The sequence below is a fragment of the Salarias fasciatus genome, chromosome 14, assembly GCF_902148845.1.
Source record: "Salarias fasciatus chromosome 14, fSalaFa1.1, whole genome shotgun sequence".
Classification (NCBI taxonomy): Eukaryota; Metazoa; Chordata; class Actinopteri; order Blenniiformes; family Blenniidae; genus Salarias; species Salarias fasciatus.
Window position 1 is genome coordinate 23,906,276 of NC_043758.1, and position 24,445 is coordinate 23,930,720.

At 40.7% G+C, this 24,445-nt stretch overlaps 2 protein-coding genes across 8 annotated transcripts; both read left to right on the forward strand.

The window, feature by feature from the left end:
* The first annotated feature begins 57 nt into the window (after positions 1-57).
* On the forward strand, positions 58-9,642 carry LOC115400346 (TRPM8 channel-associated factor homolog). Of its 5 annotated transcripts, none has more exons than XM_030108154.1 (13): positions 58-142; positions 859-974; positions 1,168-1,827; positions 2,327-2,543; positions 3,414-3,705; positions 5,384-5,685; positions 5,785-5,959; positions 6,074-6,168; positions 6,307-6,517; positions 6,716-6,952; positions 7,558-7,781; positions 7,886-7,999; positions 8,120-9,642. In XM_030108154.1, the coding sequence occupies exons 3-13, from the start codon at positions 1,181-1,183 to the stop codon at positions 8,360-8,362; spliced, it is 2,757 nt and encodes a 918-aa protein (XP_029964014.1). In that variant the 5' UTR covers positions 58-142; positions 859-974; positions 1,168-1,180; the 3' UTR covers positions 8,363-9,642. The 5 variants fall into 5 exon arrangements, with proteins under 5 accessions (XP_029964014.1, XP_029964017.1, XP_029964013.1 ...); XM_030108153.1 differs by lacking the exon at positions 58-142 and adding an exon at positions 470-549; XM_030108156.1 differs by lacking the exon at positions 58-142 and adding an exon at positions 532-549 and having other exon boundaries at positions 889-974.
* Positions 9,643-12,816: 3,174 nt separating this feature from the next.
* LOC115400630 (TRPM8 channel-associated factor homolog) lies at positions 12,817-24,313 on the forward strand. Of its 3 annotated transcripts, XM_030108632.1 has the most exons (13): positions 12,862-12,932; positions 13,044-13,717; positions 13,956-14,172; positions 14,309-14,597; positions 17,211-17,512; positions 17,642-17,816; positions 18,298-18,389; positions 18,637-18,847; positions 19,014-19,250; positions 20,218-20,441; positions 20,943-21,056; positions 21,212-21,492; positions 23,405-24,313. In XM_030108632.1, exons 2-12 carry the CDS (start codon positions 13,071-13,073, stop codon positions 21,452-21,454), a joined length of 2,751 nt encoding a protein of 916 aa, XP_029964492.1. In that variant the 5' UTR covers positions 12,862-12,932; positions 13,044-13,070; the 3' UTR covers positions 21,455-21,492; positions 23,405-24,313. The 3 variants fall into 3 exon arrangements, with proteins under 3 accessions (XP_029964491.1, XP_029964492.1, XP_029964490.1); XM_030108631.1 differs by lacking the exon at positions 23,405-24,313 and having other exon boundaries at positions 12,817-12,903; positions 21,212-22,620; XM_030108630.1 differs by lacking the exon at positions 23,405-24,313 and having other exon boundaries at positions 21,212-22,620.
* The last annotated feature ends 132 nt before the right edge of the window (positions 24,314-24,445 follow it).

Genomic DNA, 24,445 nt, shown 5'->3' on the forward strand with positions numbered 1-24,445 from the left:
GGCTGTTTTCCAGTCTGTCCGCGGTACATCAGAAAAATACATCCGTGCAGAAACGCGTTACGGCTAACTTTCCTATCCGAACCACCCACTGTTAGACTTCCTGCCCGTTTGAGGAGTATATTTGTGGACTTTTCTCATAACGGTGAGTTATTTTCAAAGGGTATGACATACAAGTTATTTACGAGTCGAAACATACGAGTTTTTTTGTTGCATAGGGACGTATAGCTTGGTGTTTCGGATAAACTGGATTCCCTGTTAACTGGTGACCGACTTCCATTGGCGTCCACTGTTGCTGCTAGTAACAGATAAAAACTCGACAGGAATTCGTGGATATCTTTGTGAATGCTGCTTAGTCATATTTACATCAAAGTTTGGTAAAAATTGTGTTTTTCCTGGTTGAGACACACTGTCGTGCGTCACTGAAAGGGCGGTGCTGTATCTCAGGTAACATTTTAACTGGGAAACCACTTAATCTGTAACACCGGTTATTCTGCGACACTGGAGAGAATGCCATCATTCCTGGAGCAGTGCGAAAATATCAGAAAACTGGTAAACATTTTTAAATCAAAACGTAGTTGATTTGACTTAATGATTTTCCGCTCTCTAACAAAATTTACGTAACTAGATACAACTATTTTTATGGTATCTTAACTTCACTTTGCACTATTTCAATGAGTTCAACAGAGTGACTGGATTTTCTGGTTCAGGAAGATGTTTTTCTTGTTTTCACAAACATGTATTCTGTGCTTATTGTGATGAATGGGTTTTTAATTCACTACAATCTTTTTACGGCAGTTCATGATCTCCTCTATTTACTTTACAGTAGTGTTGTTTTCTTACTGGGATGTCCTCCCTCAGGTCCTCCTCCTTTATTTATCTGTGCTGTAGGGTTAAGCCCTCAATGTGTATCCTGTCTAAAAGCTGCTGTTCGGCAGTTTGCTCACATCGCAAGAAAGAGAGCTGAAAACTTGCAGGTAAAATCCAAAATATTGTTTGTTAATCGGGGCTTTTGTGCTACAGAGATTTGAGAACTTAAGTGTGACCGCTGTGTTTGTTTCTTTTGTTTCTAGTACAAAAGAGCTGCACTTGCTTCTTTCTGTTTTCATTTGATTGTCAGGAGTTTAATATTGGACTCAGTGTTGAATCTTTGACTTTCTGTGCCCACAGGCCTGACACCATCATGTCTCATCAACCCACCCAAAACCAACATGAAGAGGCTTATTTGTCGATAACAAAAGGATTGAGAGAGCTCGATCTACGAGCGGCCGCTGTTCCCTGTGACCTGGTGCTGATTGGAGACCATGCCTTCCCTATAGCGATGAACAGCCAGGGCCAGGTCCTGATGGCGGCCTCCTTTTATGGCAAGGGTAGGATTGTAGTGATGGGTCATGAAGGGTACCTGCATTCCTTTCCCGATGTAGTAAAAAACGCTGTGACCTGGCTGAGAGGTGATGGCTCCAACAACCTCTCCGTCGGGGTGCACAATAACCTCAAGGCAGTCGCTGACAACCTCCAAAAGTCTGGATTCCAAGCAGGAGTTGTGGGGGGCTTCAGTGACAAACTGGGGGCCGGTGTGTATGTGACGGATGCGTACAGCGTGGGTAACAACCCGAAGGACCTGGTGGCATTTATGAGAGACGGTGGAGGAGTGCTGATAGCGGGGCAGGCCTGGCACTGGGCCTCCGCGCACGGCAAAGACAAAACGCTGCATCATTTTGACGGGAATAAGGTGGCTGGGGTTGCAGGGATCTACTTCTCTGATCATGCAGCTGAGAAAGAGAACCTGCCTGTCTACCCACAGATCCCCTCTTCCTGGATGGCTGTAGTGTGAGTGATTTCTCCCTTTGGGTACATTTTTGTGTATTTAGATATGATGCATTTTTCTGGTCACAATTTTTCTGATAGACAGTTCACATAGACTGTTTCAATGTCAATGCTGAAGTTACCACTCAGTCTTTATATCTAAAAATAAACATTGTCTGTAAAAGAAAGGTTTGTAAAAGAAAGATGTCCATATAATGTTGTACTAAGTTTGATAGTATGTGATAAAACTGCATGATTCAGATTTTACATTTTGACTGTTTTCAGACTCAAAAATACACTTGAATCTAACAATAAATGTGATGGTTCTTAATAGACCTGCTGACATTGCTAATAGTTAAAAGACTTACATTAAATGGATAAAAAAACTTTGTGAATAATAATTATCTGTTCTATTACAACTTTAAGAATTAGTTAAAAATGTACTGGGAATTGTTTGTTTTTGTTTTTGTTTTTTTTGTTGTAACTCTCTTTTTGGTTTCTCTTTTTCCTCTGTAAAATCCAGACTAGGTAAGGATTTTGAGGACGACTTACGGTTCCTTCTGCAGGGGATTTCAGAGTTTGACATCCCAAATGGAATAACAGCTTCCGAGATTCTGGTCCACGGCCCGCTGGCTTTTCCTATCGGCTGCACAAACGATAAACAGGCGTTCCTGGCAGGAGGCTACTACGGACAGGGACGAGTCATTGTGGCTTCACATGAAGGTCTTCTGAAACTCGAGGTAGAGCTTCATTTAAACTGTACGTCTTGACGGTAATAAGAATAATAATTGTTTTTGAAAATGCATAATTAGTGAAGCTATCTATTGACACCTTAAATGAAAGGTTCAAGCTAGTGATCAAAATGGATTTTTTCCTGAGCCACCACAGAGTGGCGCTGGCTTCCTCTTCCAAAACAGCTAACATCCTTAGCTGAAGAGATCCTTAGAACATGTTGTTTTTCATTATTGTCATTCATAGCTTAGATCAGGGGTGTCAAACATAAGGCCCGTGTGCCAAAACAGTTCTCTGTCAGGCCCCAGTTCAGCCCATCAAACCACCAAACATGTAAAGATTTCAAAGAAAACTGATTTTTTTTATTATTTAAGAAATTTTTTTACAGCACTGAGACTCATTGAGAGGACCTTTGGGGGCAAACTATCAATAGCGTCAAACCCTTGCTGTCTAGGTGAATTGGCAAAAACATGCTTAATGTGGTTATTTTTATGGCATTTCGCTCCAGAAGGCATCATTCAAGTTGACTTTATATTAAGATTGTGGTCATTTTCTGTAGTAATTGTTTGGTTTTGTGAAAATATAGACATTTTCATCATGTATACTCTGCAACAACAAAGACAAACTTTGAAGTTCATATTTAAAGGTCATTATAGCTCTGTTTTTTACCCACTCTAGATGAAATTGGACTGTACAGTATATGGCACCCAAACTATCATGTGCTTCACACCCCCGATTTAGATCATTATTTAACGAGGGTGAAAAGAAATGTTCACACTTTTGACCATCGCCAGATTGTAGTTTCCAGTGCACTGTAAATAATTCTTCAATGGGATGAAAAGAGACTGACTTTCTCATGATATCAACTAATATTGTAGGAAATGGCTCCATTTTGGAAGAACGCCCTTCTCTGGTTGGATGAAGGCCGCAACGGGGTTGTCGGCGCTGCGAATGATCAGATCCGCAAAGTCCTCGGCCACTCTGGGTTGAAGTGTGAGAAGACGGACTTCAAGCGAGGCCTGAGTGTGTTTGTGAGTCCATCAAGCATCGACAAACACGCGGACGAAATCCTTGACTTCGTAGCAGAGGGCGGAGGCCTCCTGGTCGGTGGACATGCCTGGTGGTGGGCACAGACGCACAAAGACCAAAGTCCTCTTGTAGATTTTCCAGGTACGATGACTCATCTAGTTTTATTTCATATTATCTAATGCTCGCGTAGCATGACACATGTCAGACGTGTTCTTCGTACTACTTGTGAGTGGTGCAAGAAAAGATAACTTAAAAAAAAAACAAAAACTGTTCAACAGATGAGAAACTATATGATTAAAATCCAACTGAATAGGAAAGAAGTTTAGCTCCACACTCTTATACCTAGTTTGTTCCGCTTACCGTACACAATGTTGTTTTTATGTGGTTAAAATGAACAACATCCGTGTTTGAATGACATTCAAGCAATTCAATTCTTGCAAAAGTTGTTCTTGGAAGAGTATTGTAAATTTTGTCTGAGAGGCTCCTCATAGCCATGAATGGAGACCAAATTTAACCACTTGCTCTTCATTAGAGAGACATGAGAAACATAAGGTGAAGTGAACCGATCCTGGAGGTGTGACTGAGACACCGACCTTGAAAAACAAGATTCTTTCACTTCAGTCTTTGAGAAAATTGCAGGTGGCTGCCTTGTAAATGTGGCGAAGCACAGTTTGAGAAGCAGAGCTTTCTGAAAAGGCTGAACTGGTGCAACTGGTCTATTACAGCTGACCGTACCAAAACACAAAAGACTCAGAGAGGAAAGCAAATACAGCAGTGAAAAAGATACACAGGCAAGAGGTGACCAGTAAGCTGCTTATACAGCGACTACAGAAGGAGAATTCATTGTGTGAACTGAGCCTGATTAATGTGTTAGACAGGCGCTGTGAGCATCAAAAGGGGAATATATGGGTATTCTATTACTTAGACGCAGGAATATATTCAGAGGATCAAAGAGTGTGTCCTGCAGCAGTAACACCTTTAAAGGTCTACCAGGTTTTCATTGATTTTGCAAATTGTCAGATATCAGAAGCTCTACGTACTTTGCCTGTTCCCTATTTAAATAGTTCACTGAAGTTATAGCTACTTATATTTTTGTTCTGAAATAACCCTTCTATTGCCTTACCAAGCCACCTGCCTATTGCATAACTAACCCACCAGTCAACCTATCCATTCTATCAGTCAGCTACTGACTTGATCAATGTACTCTCAAACAATTGGTTCATAAACTGATTTACCCACCTGCCGGGCTACTTCCTACTGAGAAAACAACCTAAAAACTTAACTACCCACAAAACAAACCTCCATCTGAATAATCTGTTAATTTAACTGACCGAGTAATCTATCTACTACACAAAGGACCCAAGTACCTACCAACCATCCCTCTACCAACCAAGCTACCCACCTACACCTACCAAGTTACTTATCAGCCCATCTAAGACAACAATCAGCCTAGTAATTGATTTGCCCAACTACTTGTGTATCACCCCTCTACCTACTTATGTAATGAATCATTATCCAACCTTCCGACAAACACCTTTCATATCAACCGACCAATCACCCTACCAACCAGACAGCTGATCTGCCCGACTACCCATCTACCACCCTTCTACCTACCTATGATCTACCTATCAACAGGCCATCTTAAAAAAATTGCTGACCAACTGGTCTACCCGGCGATCTACCACCCCAATTGACCAACCTCCTGATCTCTGTCAAACAAACCCTGAACTGTATCAGCCTAGCTAACAGTCTGTATAATTTAACTGTGTGCTCCCACTGCAAAGGTAGAATAATTCCTCTCTTCCTCAATACTTTTCAGGAAACAAGGTTCTGAACCAAATGGGCTTGAGCCTGTTGGGGTCAACACTGAAAGGAGGTAAATTCAAAGCTCCGAATCCCAGCCAGGCTCTGAAAGACATGTATCATTTCCGCCACCACCTGCATCGTTTTGCCTGCCATGTAAATGTGGGAGAAAAACTTACCAAGCACGAGGAGGATTGCCTCAGAAAACTTTCCCATGACTGCTCCACCTACTTGCGGATGAAGGCGCATGACTGCTCCTCCTATACACAGGTGGTGTCCATACTCACCGACCTCTTCAAAAAGTCAGGCATGCCACAGGTGTGTTGAATTTTTTAAAAGTGCTTCTTTCACTAGAACAAAGCAGAAGCTGTCATGATATGCACCACTGGGAATGTCTCTTTTCATATCTCATTCCAGGTAAGCGACAGCTGCCCTATTAAGAATGCAAAGGACCAAGTGCTCCTCCATATGGGCACAGAGTTGTATAAGGTTTGCAAAAATCCCGATGAACTCCTGCCCTGCCTCATCAAGGACAACCCACTGCTCCCAGTGGTCTATAACTACAAGATCACAGTTGATGTCAACACGGCAGGTCAGATGTCCCTGTTTTAGATGATGAGGAAACCACTAAATTTGTTTGTGAATGGTTCCCATTTGTGCTCTGAACTGACGTGCGATGCTGTCTGGGTTTGATGGTGTGTTACAGGTGGCGAGGAGTGGATCAGTTCAGGTCTCTACCTTTCTCCTGGTATGAAGACCTACATAGCCATACCAAAGGAGATCGTCAATAAGGGATGGAAGGTACAGCTTGCAAACCAAACAGCTAATTGAGTTTATTGTCTTTCTGATAACCAAATGTCTTCATTGAGTTCTGTTTTATCCCGTTAAAGCCTCCGTCCCCATCATCTTTACTTCATTTCCTTTCCTTTCCATCCACAGATTCAGATAGGCTGTCAAACAGATACTTTGAAATCGAACGAGCTGAAAAGAGCACCATCTGTTCACGAGCGGTTTCCTGTTTCCTCTGAGATGATGCTGGTGTGGAACCTCTGGGGGGGGCTCATCTACCTGGTGGCCCCACCCAAAACACAAGTGCAGGGGGTAGAAGCCATCGTGCAGATGGCAGTACCTGCTCCGTACTACAAATGTGGTGAGATGCCGAGAGCCTCGTTAGGTGTCTTTGAAATTTAAGTGAAATAATTTCAGTTTATCAGGCTTCCCTGTGAACAGTGTATAACTGGTGATATTTATTCTTATCATTAAGTTAGCTGAGTCACCAGAACACTTTGGTAGTTTTCAGTGCATTTAACAATAAGATGGGGAGTTTAAAATCCGTTTGTTATTTCAGGGGTGACGACGGCAGAGCAGTGGGCGCTGCTGCGCACAGCTCCGTCGCCCTGGGCAGAGCTGGAGTTTGAGAACATCATCCTCACTGTACCGTCAGAGGTCATTCGCAGCCTGGACCGCCCCGATAAGCTGCAGTTGCTGTGGGATGAAATCATGAGGGGCATCGCTGACCTGGCCGCCGTACCACACAAATTTGTCCGCAAGGAGCGCTTTGTGGCCGATGTGCAGATTTCTCATGGTACACAGTAGTACCTCTTAACTATTATACTGTGAAGCCAGTGTTGAACATTGAAGTTAAGGGTCTTCTGAATATATTTTTTAGTCAGCTTATTACCAAACAATATTTGTAAAATGAGGTGTAGCAGCTTTAACACTCGTGGTAACACCATGATATCGACAGGAATCATGTCTTATTGAGCTGGTACAAAAAATACATGAAATTATAATATTTGCTTCGATCAGTAGGTATAATACATAATGATAAATCATGTTTACTGATATCATTATGGATCTATCTAGAATATAGAATAAGACAGAAAGTCATGCAATCAGCCAGCTGGGCACAGAAAGGCCGTCACCCAAATGTGCACACACACACTAACTCAAAGTGAACCACCACTAACCACAGTCTGTAGAGATTGCACAAGGGGTATAAAGGGTATTGAATTACGAGATGTTCTGTCTGCCTCATCACAGTACTCGTGGATTAAAACATTTCAACAACAGACTGATCAGTTTGATAACCATGCACACTAGACTTGTGTTTTGCTTTATTCGGGTATGTTTGTCAATTAACAATTACGTCTTATAGGCTCAAGTTGACATTCAACACTCTCCCCTCAGGGTTCATGCATGCAGGTTATCCTGTCATGACACATAAGTCCTCTGCAGCTGCGCTGGTCAACGTTGAAGGTGCCAGGACTAAAGGCATGTGGGGCGCCATCCATGAGCTTGGTCACAACCAACAGAGAGGCTCTTGGGAGTTCCCGCCACACACCACGGAGGCCACGTGCAACTTGTGGTCAGTGTACGTGCACGAGGAGGTGCTGAATCTCAAACGGGAAAAGGTGAATGTGCAAAACACATAATTTCCAAACAAGCTTTTTTCTCTTAAGCTTAACCTGAAACTGCAGTGGTTGGCGCTCGTCTCATTTCCTCTTGTTTCATGCAGGTTCATAATGCTGTGAAGCCAGAAAATCGAAGCAAGCGAATAGAGGGGTATGTTAAAGGGGGCCGGAAACTGAGCGACTGGTCGATGTGGACAGCCCTGGAGACGTATTTGCAGGTAGAAACAACAGCTCTTTTTAACAACAACATAGTTCGTTATGTGTTTAAATAATCAAATGAGGCTGAAAGTGTCCTTGTACTAAATTACCTCCTAATTACCTTTTTTCTTTCTCCATAGCTCCAGGGCCAGTTTGGCTGGGACGCCTTCAAAAAGGTGTTTGCTGCCTACCAAAAAATGACCAATATTCCAAAGGATAAGCACGCAAAAATGAACCTGTATGCAGAGACCTTCTCGCAGACTGTGGGGATGAATCTGTGTGGATTCTTCCAGGCCTGGGGCTGGCCCATCGAGGCAGACACTGAGCAGAAACTCTCCAACCTGCCTCCCTGGAGCGACCACCCACTGGTCCGATTCGGTTGAAGTGGCTTTCATGAGACTGTTACATGGACTATGAAACAGGAAATTCCCTTTAATGCCTTTACCATAGTTTTGTTGGTGGTGCACTTTACCTGTATTTATTTACAACATTCAGAGATACACACTACATGCTTTACCTACTGAGCGATTAATTGATCCTCATTGCACTTCTTATTCTGCTTCCTGCTCAGCCTTTACCAGGTCTTTATTTAAAAATCAGCACACTCAGTGAAACATAAATAATCCTGAAACTGAATTTCATACGTCATTGCCATGGCATGTATATGCTGCAATCAAGGAAAAAAAAAACTCAGCTAATGAAGCCTCTGCCTGTAGTACTGTCATGCAAAAAAGAAACTTTTAAAATAAAAATTATGCATTTACATCTTACAACCTGTAATGCATTGATGCAATTGTGACACTGTGCTCGAATGACTGTCATTGCTGGAATATTTGCTTCACACTGAATTTTTTTCTTGAATTATTTTGAAAAGGGAAAACAAAACACAACAATCTTGCTAATTATTCAGGTCGACCAGTTATTTTTGAAATGTAATTATTAGTTGTTGTTGTTCTGTTCATAATTAGTTTTTTGTTGTTTTTTTGGGTGCAATGTGGGCATTTCTTTGGTTTTACCGGGGAAGCTTTAAATTTTTAATCTTCCAAATGTTATCATTATAAAGACAAAAACATTTTCCAGTGTATATTATTAAATACTGTCAAAGTAAATATTCACTCAGCTGTCTGCCTGTTATTATTTCCATTTGTGGGTGACTCCAAAGGCAAATAAAGGTGTACTCAGAGTGACTGACATGAGTAAACTGATCTCCCCGTCACACGTGTCCTCATGCACTTAGCTTTACTGCTGTCCACAGTGAAAATATCCCCGGTTGATTTTGTATATTCTCTCTGTTTTCTCTGAGCACTGAAGTTTTCTTCCCATGCTGCAAACGCAAACATTTGATATTGCTCAAGTGTTAATTTTTCTGGTGGCTTTTTTCCTTTCCTCCGCCTATCTATATTTTCTCCACATTATGTTCTTCAAACTGGCTCATTTGTTGTTTGACTCTCAATGACAATGATTGATTTGATGAGAGGATTAAAAACAACAGGCGGTAACATTTATACATACTGAAGGAGCTGTAGTTGACAAATTCAAGGTTGATTAAAGACTGAAGTTACATCAATGACAGCAGAATGCAAAGACTTCCTGTTCAGTTTCAACAATAATTCAGTGTGTCAGCCCAATTACTTTATTATATGTTGTATAATTAAAAAAAATAAAAGTTTCAAACCCAAACTATGATACAAGTTTAGTTATTATCTGTCTCTTTATTAAGAATTATGCCTGTGTTCACATACACATTCATACACCACTGACAGAGGTTCCAAAAGCAGTACTTACATAGTGTTGTTTTCATTGCTGTCTGTATTGTGGACCACCATGTCTGCTTGGTGATTCCATAACAGGCCACACATGTTCCTTGTACACTTGTCCGGGCTGATCATGTGTAACTTGATGATGCAGGCTATCTGGCGTCCATCACTGAATGTCATTGACCTTTTGTCCGTCGTTTCCCACCCCATTGGTTTAGTCTGCTTTGCGTACTTTTTAACCTTTGTCTGACGCAGGTTTGAGCGAATTATTGGTGACGTCCATGGCGCTGACCATGGTGCTGAAGGTGCCAGATTTCCAGCAGGTCACTGTTTAATGATAAATCCGTGGGAGTGTCCATGGTGCTGAAATAACACAAATTGCATTGCGAAACTAATTGTAATTATTTTATCATTATTAACGCGACTAATTGATCTGCTGTGTTATTAAGACTGTCACTGCCAGTGTCTAATGATGGATTTACTTTGTTTTATGTAATATTGGCCGCTTATTTAGTGAATTCAGTCTCTTTGTTTATCTATGGTTTAATTTCATATTTTGATGACTCTCTTTTTATTTTTGAAGCTAAAGCTGTTCATTCGTTCCCATTGTGACAGCAGCCAAATACAGTGAAATACCGTAGCCAATAGGCTATAAGAGCCCATGACAAGTCCACACCCCCTCTGCAATGTGACACTGGCTCTACTCCTGTCCCTGTGGTAACACACCTACAGTACACACCCAATACAACTTATCTCACAAACTCTTTGTTTTGTCGCACATCTCCACACAAATAGTGAAATTACCAGAACAGCTAATAGTGTGAAGCCATTACAAAAGAGTTCCTCGAGCATACCAAAAACCTGCAAATAATACTCTTAAAGGTTTGCCCCATAGAAAATACAATAGAGGGAGTGGTATTGAAATTTTATGGGTGTGTGTCGTTACTGTACTTTTGTGCTGACATGCACTGTCTGGAACAAGTTATTCCACATTCACACCATGTGTTTTCGGTAAACACGGAGTCCATTTTTTAAGGTGATGGGAAATGGATTTCAGTCATACAACAACAAAACATCAAGGGTTATTTTTGTTCCAGCCAGTGGGTGCACTGAGAAACACTTATCCAGCCTTGATTGCAATAATTAAGGCGTCCAAAAAAACTTTATTTTTTGTAAAGTTAGTTATTTGCTGTCTGAACTCTTGTTTGTAGCAATAATCTCAAGAGGAACACAGATTATGTTTCCAACACATCTTCTGTCAGTCAGACAGATTCTCGGGAGATTTAATTTTAACTGTCCAGAGCTTATTCCAGAGCATATCCGTTGGATTCAGGTTCTCACTCCAAAATTAGATTGTTTAAACTATTCTGTTGGGATCATTTGACATCCTGGGAATTAAACTGTCCTTTCTAAATTAAAATGGATTCACAACCCTGAAGCAGTGAAGCATGCCCAGACAAACAATCTTATTTCAGCTGAGGATCATGCAGGCATTTGGTGGCTCTTGAAGACCTGTGTGTGTGTTTTTTTTTTTTATCAAGCTATGAACTCATGAACATAGAAGTTAATCTGTTTAAAAGACTTACAACCATCTATCTTCTAAACCATTTTATCCAAGTTAAGGACTAGTTAGAGCTGATCCCAGACGGGATTAGTGAAGCGCTGACCACTACAGCACTATGAGGCCTTCAAATAGATGTACTTGCCAAGACTTTTATATGTAAGTAAAAGACAGTTCATATGACTAATAAGTTACCTTAACAAAACAAGACACTTTTTTGTCAAATGACTTTTACTTAAATTGTGTGAATGTATAATTATTTATTAAAAGAGATTGTAAAATGTTTTATTTCTGCTAATGTTCTTTACTGTTGTTGTGAAATGCGGCAAAGACAACTTTTGGTTACCATAAAGAGCGAAAAAGAAAGAGAGAGGGGGAGAACAAAACATGAACTGAGGGATTTTGTTGCTTCAGCCGGAGCAGTTAGTGACCTTTAGTCTGAGAAAAGAGACCACCCATCCGATAGTGGAGCTGATTCTGGAGTTTTATCAACACTTGTGATTCCAGATGTGGTGCCAATTCTTCAGTTTTACAGTTTTTTTTCAGGATGTGGAAGAAATAAATTCACCTGAGAGCATGTCAATGTTTCATGCAACTGCTTTTGTTTTGTCACCATAAAGTGTCGGCACATGTTTTTTTGTTTTCAGGCGTGTCTTCGGAAATTCTTTCGAAGCTTCCTTGTGAATTAGCATAAACAAACAAACAAACAAAATGTTTTATTATATTGTATTTAAAATACTGCAATATAGACTGACTCCAAGCTCTGACACTGTAGCCATTTAGCACCTTGCTCAATCTGTCTGAAAGTAGCTAGAATAAAACAGAAAAAATTAAAAAATGTAATAAAAAAATGCATGAAACATTTTTTTTATTAATATTATTATTTATTTAAATTTGAATCTGGAGTTTGAGATGTGATGTCTCTATATCGAATCCTGATGCTGATTCACTTTCAGGACAACCTCAAAGTATCTCATGATACATAGAAAGGGTTGTGAACAAAAAAACAAACAAAAAAACCCCCCAAATATTCCTCTTCAACTGTCCAGGTTACATTGGTGAGTTTGTCATTGCTATGTGATCCAAAATATCTGATGTTAATATGGAAAAAATGTGTTGTCTTCTATGTTTGAAATAAGTTTAAAACAATTCTGAAAGAAACTCAAAGTTTATTGGATTAAAAATATTTGTGTTTGTTCGAAAAAGTAAAAAGCGAGCAATAAATGATATAAAAAAAATACTGCATCTGTCATACGTATGCAAATGTATATGTATATGTATATATATATATACACATATACATATACACACATATATATATATATATACATATACATATACATATACATATACATATACATATGTTTTTTTTTTTTTGCCTATAGAATCTATAGTATTTTTTTTAACCAACCACAAAGACTAAAGGTAACATGATGAGCAAATTCTGAGGGTGTGTCGCCCTGCTGCATCTGCCAATAGAAAATAATAATGCACCGACAGTGTTGTCACACAGGTGAGGAGCTGCCAAGAGAAGGATCCTCCCTGTTCCTGTCTCACCTGAACACTCATTCCTGCCCTCATTTGCATCAGTTTTTCGTTCCTGTTGGTGAGTGCTCTCTTCACAGCTCCTCAGTGGTAATCAACAGTTTGATCTCAGTTTATCTTTCACTGAATGTCAGAGGGTGAACCACATTCCTCCTGTGTTGATGACTAAGTGCTTTATTCCTCGCATTTCTGTTTTGACAGGACGAGCCGGGACAGGACTGAAACAACATGTCTGATCAACCTAGCAAAGACCAGCACGAAGAGGCCTATCTGTCTCTGACAAAAGGCTTGGATGAGCTGGACTTCGGAGGTGGTCCAGTTCCCTGTGACCTGGTGCTGATTGGAGATCATTCCTTCCCTATTGCCATGAACAGCCGGGGCCAGGTCCCGATGGCGGCCTCCTTCTACGGCAAGGGGAGGATTGTGGTCATGGGACATGAGGGGTACCTCAGAAGTTTTCCTGATCTAGTGAAAAACGCGGTGGCCTGGCTGAGAGGTGAAGGGTCTGGCAACCTCTCTGTGGGGGTGCACGAGAACGTCAAAGCAGTAGCTGATAACCTCCAGAACTCTGGATTCCAAGCAGAAGTTGTGGAGGACTTCAGTGACAAACTGGATGTCGCTGTGTTCGTGACGAATGCGTACAGCGTGGCTGACAACCACAAGGCCCTGGTGACATTCATGAGAAAAGGTGGAGGAGTGCTGATAGCGGGGCAAGCCTGGCACTGGGCTTCACAGAACCGCAAGAGAAACATACTGCATGAGTTTGACGGGAACAAAGTGGCAGATGTGGCCGGGATCTACTTCTCTGGTCAAGCAGTTAAGAAAGAGAAGCTGCCTGTCTACCCACAGATCCCCTCTTCCTGGATGGCCATGGTGTGAGTGACTTGTCCCTTATGTCTTCTTGTTTGTATTTTAAGAGAGAATGTTTTTATTCCTGAAACGTCTCCTCTTAGCTCAAAAGATTGGTATTACAAGTACAATTAATGTAAAGGATGTCATTTCTGTAAAGGAAAACATATAAATGCTAAATTTATCCCATACTGCAAGTGTTGAGTCTCAGTATTTCTTGAATGGAAATACCTTAATTGATTTTTGTGTCTCTTTTCTTTTCAGACTTGGTAAGGACTTTGAGGATGACTTACGGTTCCTGTTAAACGGAATTTCAGAGTTTAAAATACCAAAAAATGTAACAGCCTCTGAAATTCTGGTCCACGGCCCGCTGGCTTTTCCTATCGGCTGCACAGAAGATAAGAAAACATTCCTGGCAGGAGGCTACTACGGACAGGGACGAGTCATTGTGGTTTCACATGAAGGTCTTCTGAAACTAGAGGTATGTCCAACATTTTATCCTTATTTAAAACACGCAAAGGTCGTTTTTGTGGCATGAAGCAACACACTAGTTGTCTACAGCACAATAGGAATACAGTGTTGTGGAATCTTTTCTCAAAACATGCTTATTCCTGCAGGACATGGCCCCCTTTTGGAAGAACGCTCTCCTCTGGTTGGATGAAGGCCGCAAAGGGGTTGTTGGAATTAGGGGCAATCATGGGCACAAAATCCTAAGCAAGTCAGGGTTGAAGTGCCAGAAGACAAATCTCAAGGAAGACCTGAGTGTGTATGTGACTTTACCAAAGATTGATAATCCTGAGGAAATCGTGAACTTTGTAGCGGAGGGCGGAGGCCTGCTGCTGGCTGGACATGCCTGGCATTGGGCGATGACTCACAAAAAGCAGCATGTGCTGCGCGACTGCCCAGGTATGATGATTTATAATGACGTCTTTAATATTGACCCCATCAATATATGCTGGTGTGGTATAATAAATGATAGGCTGTGTCAGGCATAACAGGAAGGTACATCTAACACACAATTCATTCATTTAAGTATGGGAATGGTCCTTGAAACACATCATGTAGGAAGTGATGGGTTGACTGACTTCCTGTTCTTAGTTGGGAGTGGATGGCTCCAAGGACCACTGACTGCAGATGAACATGTGAACTGTAGAAGTAAAAAAATCATTAAGAAACTATGGTAGGGACAGTGATAACAGGTTTTAAATGTCATTTAAAGGGTGTCAATTTTTATTTAAAAAAAAATGTAATTTCACAGAGGTCAGTGTTGTCAATGGCAACAATACGTGGTGATGGTAAAAAAAAAAAAACCCAAAAAAAAACATTTTCAGCACAAACTTTAGCATTATCATTACCATTAAGTGTAATTATATGATGCAAACAAAACAAAATACACGAAAGAGGAATAATGCACCATGCGTTTAAATAACAGTTAAAACCAAATTAATAAAAACCAGAAGCTATAATATACAGGAAGAGTTGGAGCACTGGCTGGTTAATGTAGCTGCTAGAACAGTCAAATCAAAAACATTACACTTCACACTAACAAGCTTCTTTTACTCATGTTGCACGGTCTGTCTGCAGTCTGATCACTCCAACCCGCTGTTCAAAGTATTGCGTTCACAACTGAATTTCAGATTTTACATATTTAGATCTTCTCAAAAACTCTTTAAAGAAGAGTACAACCTAACATACCCGTCCTTCAAGCTAACAGAGGAATGTTGTTGGTTCAAAGCAGACACTCCTTAAAGCTAATCGAGTATTTTTGTTGAATTCAAGCTCAGTCATCTTGCTTAAGGGCAGTCATCAAATATTTGGAGTGAAAGAGAAAGAGAGAGAGAGAGAGAGAGAGAGAGAGAGAGAGAGAGAGAGGGATCTGATGAACTGAGAATTCTGTTTTGACGACTATTGTCATAGATTAGAGCACAAGATAAAAGCGTCCTTGATACCTTTCATCATGCAGTGAACTTGATGAAACCATGAATTTGTTGTGGTGTTATGCTGCCAGATCTCTTCCTGTCAGAGATTCCTGCAATTTCCTTTTGGTGGTGCAGGAAACTGCACACTGACTCCTGCTTTAATTTGCAGTTTCTCTAAGCTTAACTCTAATTCTCCTCTCATTATTATATCAGGACACAACTCCTAACATCTGTAGGTTTTCAATGAATTCTTTCTTTTTTTTTTTTTTTTTTTTTTTTACATATAGGATATAGTTTAACAGTTTATGTGGAAATAGTTTTCAAATATTAATTTACATGCACTGATGTGGAAATACTTTCTGTAAACACATCATAGTTTTCATTTACCACAAAATGTCTATCTTAACCTTTCTCCATTTCAGTGAACTGCTTCTTTCACTGCATTTTGTTTTCTTGAGTTTGGAATTAAACAAAACTTCCACACAGCTTGGAAAGCTTCTTGGGAAGCACTAAACAGAGTCAACAGACAGTTAAGTGCATCTTAGTGAATGTGTGTTTATGTGAAGAGTTGAAATGGCCAGAAAGTGCCCACATGCATGTAAAAAGATTTAAAAATATGACCGTGTGATATGGCTCAGAAACAGAACTTTTCATGTGTACAGGTTATTTTTTTTCACAGCATACACTGCTTTGAGGTTTGTGCAACTTTGAACATGGTGAAGGTCATAGAATTTTAATCAAAATTAGCTCAGCTAAATATTAACAGGCTTTTTAACAATTAATGACAATTGAAGCCAGTTATTTAATGTAACACGTCTACCCAATCACAATGACATAACTTCACTTTATTGGCTCAAAGTCATTTCTTGCATTTTATTATTTTGTCTTTAGAAACCTGCAAGTTTTAGAATAATTACTGAAAGCTTGCAATTTATATTCTGGGTTTAATTCTCTCTCAGTGATCTTCTTCCTTGCACTGAAATGTTCTCGCTGGCGTGATGTGGCTGCTGAATCCCTTGGCTCTTGTCTGAGGAAGCAGGTTCTGAGGCATGACTGAGAAAACATAAAATGTTGCCCTGCAAGAAGATCCACTCTGGGCTTGTAAAGAGAATTATCAAATGGTCCCACATTGTTAGTGGCTTGAACAGGAATATAACAAAAAGGTGGCATTAGGTAATGACTCTGAGAATTTTTGGATCAAATAGGGCATGCCAGTTCAATATCAGGAGGCTTAGTCTTCTGTCAAGGGTGAACAGAAGTACATTTTGAGTAACAAGTAATCATGACAGAGGTGAATATAAAAGAGACACACAGGGATTAAGGGCTGGGAGTGTTTTGCAAGCTCCTGAACAAACACAGCAGCCACATAAAGAGAGAAACTCCTCCTGTGAAGAGCAACAAGAAGGGAGACTCTGAGGACACCAAGAGGGAGAGTGCCAGAATTACAAGACTCAAAATAAAATATCCAGAGGTCTAACAGCACGACATGAAAACCCTGCAGGGTTTTGTGTATAGCTACGTGGTTCAAATTCGTAAACAACTGTGAGTGTTGTTCAGTTCACTTCCAGTTATAGCTCCTACTTGTCACGATGTCTTTCAGCAAACAAGGTCCTGAACAAAATGGGCTTGAGTCTGCTGGCGCAAACGTTGAAAGGACGTACCTGCAAGGCCCCGGACCCCAGCCGGGTCCTCCAAGAGACGTATCACTTCCGCCATCTGCTGCACCGCTTCGCCTGTCATGTGAATGCGGGTGACAAACTCACCAAGCATGAGGAAGACTGCTTCAAGAACCTGGATTCTCACTGCAGCACCTACTTAAGCATGAAGGCACATGACTGCCCTCCGTACAAGCAGGTGGTGTCCACACTCTCTGATATTGTCAAGAAGTCGCACGTCCCCCCGGTGAGTGGAGAGCCCAATAAAACACCTTGTTTTGTCAATTAAAATAATAATGATAAAAAAAAAAAACATACATATGTTGGCATTTTGGACGTGATTGAGCAAAGTTGTTTCTCATTTTTTCTGTTGAAGGTGAGTGGCCGCACCCCTCTAAAGCAGCCCAAAGAGCGTCTGCTCCTGTCTGTGGGCACATCGTTGTACCAGGTTTGCCCAAATCAAGAGGAGATCCTGTCCTGTCTTGTCGCGGACAATCCAGTGATGCCGGTGGTTTACAACCACAAGGTCAAAGTTGATGTGGACACGAAAGGTCTGAGAGCTCACTGAGTTTGGTCACAATGGTTCAGAATAAGGAAATAATTTAGGGACACATTAAATGTCAAACGGCAAAATGTTCCTTTTATTTTAAATGGACACTTGTAATTTCAAATCATGTTCTCCACTGTTGAGAACTGTAGGATGCCGGCGACACATGTATGTGGTTTGTCATTGGTTTGCTCAAATAAGAAATCCTTTCCCCCAAAAAATTCAATATCCCTTCCAGAAGGTGCTCCTTAGGTCATGTAGTGATTTATGCATCAGAAACATTTTTCCTGGGAGCCAGAGCTTACAACCACACTACTGATTACTGCACAAATGTATTATTATTACATTTTGTTAAATGATTGTTCTATTAAATGGTCCTAATTCAAGTCCTCGCATTTTAAGACGGAAAATGTTCAGATGAGTAAACCATTTAAATCGTCTCTAACTATAGTATCTCATGATGTCCTCTGTCTGTGTAACACCAGAATCTGAGTGGATCAGCACAGGTCTCTACCTCTCTCCCGGTATGAAGACCTATGTGGCCGCACCGCCAGAGCTGGTGAACCAAAAATGGAAGGTATTATCCCGAAAGCTAAAGTTCCACCTTCAGCAAGTTCAGACCCTTTCACTTATTTATTGAATCGACTGCTTGTAATGTGATCCAAAATTTGCCCGAGACATCCATTGCCACTTTTTCCTTCTATACATTATTTGTTAACCAATGGAGCAAATATATGTAAACCATTACTTTGGATATCCCACATCCAACGGTCACATCGACTCACTCACAAAGCAGTGCTTTGCTCGTTTCTTTTCATCCACAGATTCAGATCGGCTGCCAGACAGACAAACTGAAAGGGGACGTGCTAAAGAGAGCGCCGGATGTTTGCCAACGATTTCCCATCAACTCAAGCATGACACAGGTGTCCAACCTGTGGGGGGGACTCATTTATTTGGTAGCTCCGAAAAATGCCAAAGTAAAGGGGGCGGAGGTCACCGTCCAAGTCGCTGTACCTGCTCCGTACTATAAATCTGGTAAGACCAATCTCTGATTTAGATTTGTTGTGTGAAAAGAAGCCCTGATCCAACAGGTCTTCAATGTTAGAGATAATTCTGTGTGTGTTAGTGCTCCCAGATGCCGATCCTGAGGAGAAATGTGCAGCTTCTCTCATCTGAATCCACCGTCCATCTGTTTTTTCAGGTGAGACCACAGCAGAGCAGTGGGAGCTGCTGCGCACGGCTCCCTCGCCCTGGGCGGAGCTGGAGTTTGAGAACATCATCTTCACTATGTCGTCAAAGGCTGTTCGCAAGCTGGAGCGGCCCGATAAGTTGGCGGCGATCTGGGATGAGATCATGAGGGCCATCGCTGCACTGGCTGCCAGGCCGGCCAAATTTCACCGCAAGGAGCGCTTTGTGTCAGAGGTGCAGATTTCTCACGGTGAGTTTGTTTGTCAGTGTCAGAACTACACGAAGTCAGCAGACCATCCACAATGGAGATCCGTTTGTTTTGTGTTAAAAGCAATAACATGCAAAGAATAAAATGTAAGGGTTAAAATGGCAATACAGTTTACATAAGAAGAAATTTAAAACATTCTTAAAGGGGTGCTGGATCCCATGATGAAGCTCTCAGAGAGCCTGTCTAATGGAGTCTAGTTACAAAAACGGAATGGCAGGCTTTTAGGGACATTTAGTAACAGAAAGGGGTGAAAGTTGGAGCAAATAAGTGAACAATCAGCAACACAACGATGATGGAAGGTGGACGGTGGTGTTTCATTTTGTCAGTACTCTCACAGTAAGTAGAGCCCTGGATGGATTTCGGGCTTGAGGGCCTTTCTGTGTGGATTTTGCATGTTCCCCCTGTGCATGACTGGCTCTTGAGTTTGTGTGTGTGTTCACAGAGAAAACACACACATAGGCTAATGGCACTGCTTCCTCAATGGTCTTTCAAATTATGAGCTTTTGTGCCATCTGCTGTTCAGTCCTGGGCTGCCAGTGGTGTGCTATGTCCTTGACTCACACTGAAACAGGGACAGATCAACAACAGCAGTTACTTTCATTATCGTTAATGTCGTAATTTTCCATTTTTCCATCTTTCAACGTCTTCACAGGCCAGATTGAAGTCTCTTGTGGGTCAGTTGTGGCCCATAGTCCACATGTTTGACACCTCTTTTCTTGACAATCAAGATTGTAGAAAACAACCAGAAAGCATTAAACTTACTAATATAGCATATTTCAAATATTCACATTGCCTCCACATTTTGAATTGTTTATGCAGCTGGTACATTTTGGAGTTCTGTTTTCATGTTTTGATTTTCCTTTTTATACATATTAGTTGTATTTGTTGTATCCTGCCAATGTAACACAGGAATCATACTTCAGTTAGTTGTTTCTGTTTTCTTCTTCAGGCTACATGCATGCAGGCTATCCTATCATGGCGCACAGCGACATAGCAAAACATCTGGTCGATGTGAAGGTCATTAAGGAAAAAGGCATGTGGGGTGTCATTCATGAACTTGGACACAACCAACAGCAAGGCTGCTGGGAATTCCCGCCACACACTACAGAGGCCACATGCAACCTGTGGTCAGTGTACGTGAACGAGGAGTTGCTGGGAAATCCCAGGCACAAGGTTAGTCAACTTAAACATCTGCATGAGCTTGAAAAGTCACTGTGTTGTTCAGGACACTTTTCAACATGAACGTCTGCAACTGAAGAAAGTGTTGAATACTGCAACAAACACTTGAAGTGAACACCGCTTTTAAACATCTTTGTTATGAGTGTTGCTGGTGAATCCAGTGGAAGTTTACTTTTGTAAATATTGCAATACTGTTCGACTAAAAAGGAACAATACAATCAATTTGAATTCATCTAGCCTTTCATCCTTATACGCCTTCATCCAACTTAGCAACACATTAAATCAATCCATTGTGAAGACAGGGAGACAGAAAGGCAGTCACACACCAGTTTCTCTCCAATGTGAGGGAAAACCAGACGAACTCACTCACACACTGGAAAAACATGTAAACTCTGCTCAGACAGGCCTGTCCGGACATGAAAATTGCACAATCCTGCAGTGGAGAGAATGTGTATGACACCATGATGGCATTTAAAACCTCTGTGTTTCCCGTAGGCTCACACTGCCGTTTCCAAAGAAAAGCGACGCAAGCGAGCAGCGGACTACGTGAAGGCAGGCCGGAATCTGGGCAAATGGAGCATGTGGACGGCCCTGGAGACTTACCTGCAGGTGAAAGAAATATGATACTCATCAAACTGCAATAAAAATGTCCCAAATCCAAAAAATTGGTCATTTCTCTTAAAAATCTATCACTTAAGTTGATCCCGTAAAGACATAACAAAAGAATCAACAAATCAACAATACTTTTGTCTTGTTCCATGTAGCTCCAGGATGAGTTTGGCTGGGACCCCTATAAAAAGGTGTTTGCTGCTTACCAAAAGATGACGAACATTCCAAAGGATAAGAACGCGAAAATGAACCTGTATGCTGAGACCTTTTCCAAGACTGTGGGGATGAACCTGTGTGGATTCTTCAAGGCCTGGGGCTGGCCCATCAAGGCAGAAACTGAGCAGAAGCTGTCTGACCTGCCGCCCTGGAACGACCACCCCATGGCCCAGTTCGACTGAACTCTATCAGTTTTTAGGCCAGACAAATTCAGCTTCAAGTCCTGTTTTTTGTTGTTCAGATTTCCTCGCAGTTGTTGTACAGAAACTACATTTGTGTTGATTCCAAAAGATTGCATTTAGGAGCTCTGTTGAAGTTGTTTTGTTGGGGTTTAGGGGATGCAGGTGGGCATTTATACGAACTTTACAAAACCAAAAAAGGAATGAGTTTGTTAGATACCCCCAAATTTGAAAGATTTGTTTTGCATTTTTGCTGTAGAAACAACAGGTTTAACGGGATGCTGAGCAGGAAACAAACCATTCAAGGGGCATTAACATTTTCTAATCTGTGCAAGTTCCAGACTAACATCAGTAGTTCCTTCTTTAAAGGCGTTATTCACCTTACAAGTTAAAGTAAAAAATAGTTACACAGTTACTTTGGGGAGTAACTTTTTGGGTCTTTCAAGCAACTTACTTTGTTAATGAGCAGATAGATTTTACTGGGAGAAATTAGATTAGTCGTCAGCACAGTGGGAGTCAAACTCAGGGCAGCCACACCCGGGGTCGAGACTTAACCGAAAGCACTACCAATGGGGGAACATAGCAACTAATACCAGTGGAAGGCTTTAACTGCTATGCTTTTTCTTTTCTGCACTGCAAAAGGTGTCATATCTCTTCTGTATATCAACGAGTTCATTATGTTCAAGTCAACAGCAGAGCTTAACGTATGAATGAAACAGATTAAAAAAAGCTTTCAAAAGCTCAATTTCAATGTGATGTTTATTTTTTGAGTATGAATTAAATCAAATGACAACTCACTCTCCATATCACTTCATAAATACTGGTTTGCCGTGGTGAATTAAGATGCTGTGCATTAGAGTCACATGAACATAAATGTTGTAATTGTACCAGGATGTAGAACTACAGAAGTAACGTCTTGGGTAAATAACCACAGAACATAAATGAGTTCACTGTAACATTTTGGTGACCAATGATTTAATTCAAACAATACAGTAACAGATAGAGTAAAATAAAAAAAAATTACAGGTTGTGTGAATTTGCTGGACTCCCTCTTTTCAGTGGATCACTGCAAAGTCAGACCAAAGAAGCGGTACCTGCTTCTGTTCCCCTGGTCTGACAAGATGATTGTGACTGCCTGGGTGTCGTCCAGAACAGATTGTTCTGACAGAAGTGTGACAAGATGTAGAAGCCCATAACGTAATAATGACCCGTAATGTGATAAATTTGGCCTTTTTAAAATGTAATAGGCTCATAACGTAATAACTGACCAATAACGTAATTAAAGTCCTAAACCTATATAATATAGGTAATATATTCTCTCACAGTTCTTTGGAAAGGAGGAAGTACCTGTGTGTTTCTACTTCAGTTCTTTCTCCAGTAATCATTAAAGGAGGTGTCCTGTGCATGTTTCAAGTGATTGGAGGATTTGGACAACTTCTCTGGCGCTCTTCATTCTTTTTATTTGTACACACTTTCTGCAATGTATGACTTGTATGGTGTGTGAGGCTTCTACACAAGACAAGAAGTCCAAATCCTCACAGCACAATATAGGCCTCTATATTTCCAAAGAATTGTGAGAGAATATCAGCTGCATTTCCTGAAGGGAACTACATGCATGCAAGAAGATTCATCTTCTCCAATAGCTGTTACTTACACTAAAAAAGAAAAGAAAAAAAAACTGTGGCGACAACAGGTTTTAACCAATTCAAGAATGCAAAATTCAAAGCTATTGTGTGAAATGGAGAACTGACTAAAGTGTCTGTGGCTTGCAGAGCACAGCAGATAGTTCTGAAAACTAGAAGTGTGTGTGTATGTATTTTCCTAATATGGATATGTTTTTGCAGTTTGCAGCTGCAGTGAGTGATAAGCCCTAACGCCGCTTCCCTTTCTTATCAGACGCCTTGCGGAAAGTTTCCAGTGTGTGGATGAATGTGTGTATGTGTCTAATATCAACTCCTGCTTTTTATTGCTCAAATTTCCTCACAATTGTTGTACAAAAACTACATTTGTGTTGATTCCAAAAATTGCATTCAGAAGCTCTGTTGAAATTGTTTTGTTGGGGTTTAGGGGATGCAGGTGGGCATTTATATGAACTTTACAAAACCAAAAAAGCAATGTGTTTGTTAGATACCCCCAAATTTGAAAGATTTGTTTTGCATTTTTGCTGCAGAAACAACAGGTTTAACGGGATGCTGAGCAGGAAACAAACCATTCAAGGGGCATTAACATTTTCTAATCTGTGCAAGTTCCAGACTAACATCAGTAGTTCCTTCTTTAAAGGCGTTATTCACCTTACAAGTTAAAGTAAAAAATAGTTACACAGTTACTTTGGGGAGTAACTTTTTGGGTCTTTCAAGCAACTTACTTTGTTAATGAGCAGATAGATTTTACTGGGAGAAATTAGATTAGTCGTCAGCACAGTGGGAGTCAAACTCAGGGCAGCCACACCCGGGGTCGAGACTTAACCGAAAGCACTACCAATGGGGGAACATAGCAACTAATGCCAGTGGAAGGCTTTAACTGCTATGCTTTTTCTTTTCTGCACTGCAAAAGGTGTCATATCTCTTCTGTATATCAACGAGTTCATTATGTTCAAGTCAACAGCAGAGCTTAACGTATGAATGAAACAGATTAAAAAAAGCTTTCAAAAGCTCAATTTCAATGTGATGTTTATTTTTTGAGTATGAATTAAATCAAATGACAACTCACTCTCCATATCACTTCATAAATACTGGTTTGCCGTGGTGAATTAAGATGCTGTGCATTAGAGTCACATGAACATAAATGTTGTAATTGTACCAGGATGTAGAACTACAGAAGTAACGTCTTGGGTAAATAACCACAGAACATAAATGAGTTCACTGTAACATTTTGGTGACCAGTGATTTAATTCCAACAATACAGTAACAGATAGAGTAAAATAAAAAAAATTACAGGTTGTGTGAATTTGCTGGACTCCCTCTTTTCAGTGGATCACTGCAAAGTCAGACCAAA

Bases quoted from the DNA above. Each gene is read 5' to 3' on its own strand.
- LOC115400346 (XM_030108154.1), top strand. From the start codon at position 1,181: ATGTCTCATCAACCCACCCAAAACCAACATGAAGAGGCTTATTTGTCG. The intron at 2,544-3,413 runs GTAGAGCTTCAT...CTAATATTGTAG, and splicing joins AAGGTCTTCTGAAACTCGAG to GAAATGGCTCCATTTTGGAA. The intron at 5,686-5,784 runs GTGTGTTGAATT...ATCTCATTCCAG, and splicing joins AAAAGTCAGGCATGCCACAG to GTAAGCGACAGCTGCCCTAT.
- LOC115400630 (XM_030108631.1), top strand. From the start codon at position 13,071: ATGTCTGATCAACCTAGCAAAGACCAGCACGAAGAGGCCTATCTGTCT. The intron at 18,848-19,013 runs GTAAGACCAATC...CTGTTTTTTCAG, and splicing joins TGCTCCGTACTATAAATCTG to GTGAGACCACAGCAGAGCAG. The intron at 20,442-20,942 runs GTTAGTCAACTT...TGTTTCCCGTAG, and splicing joins TGGGAAATCCCAGGCACAAG to GCTCACACTGCCGTTTCCAA.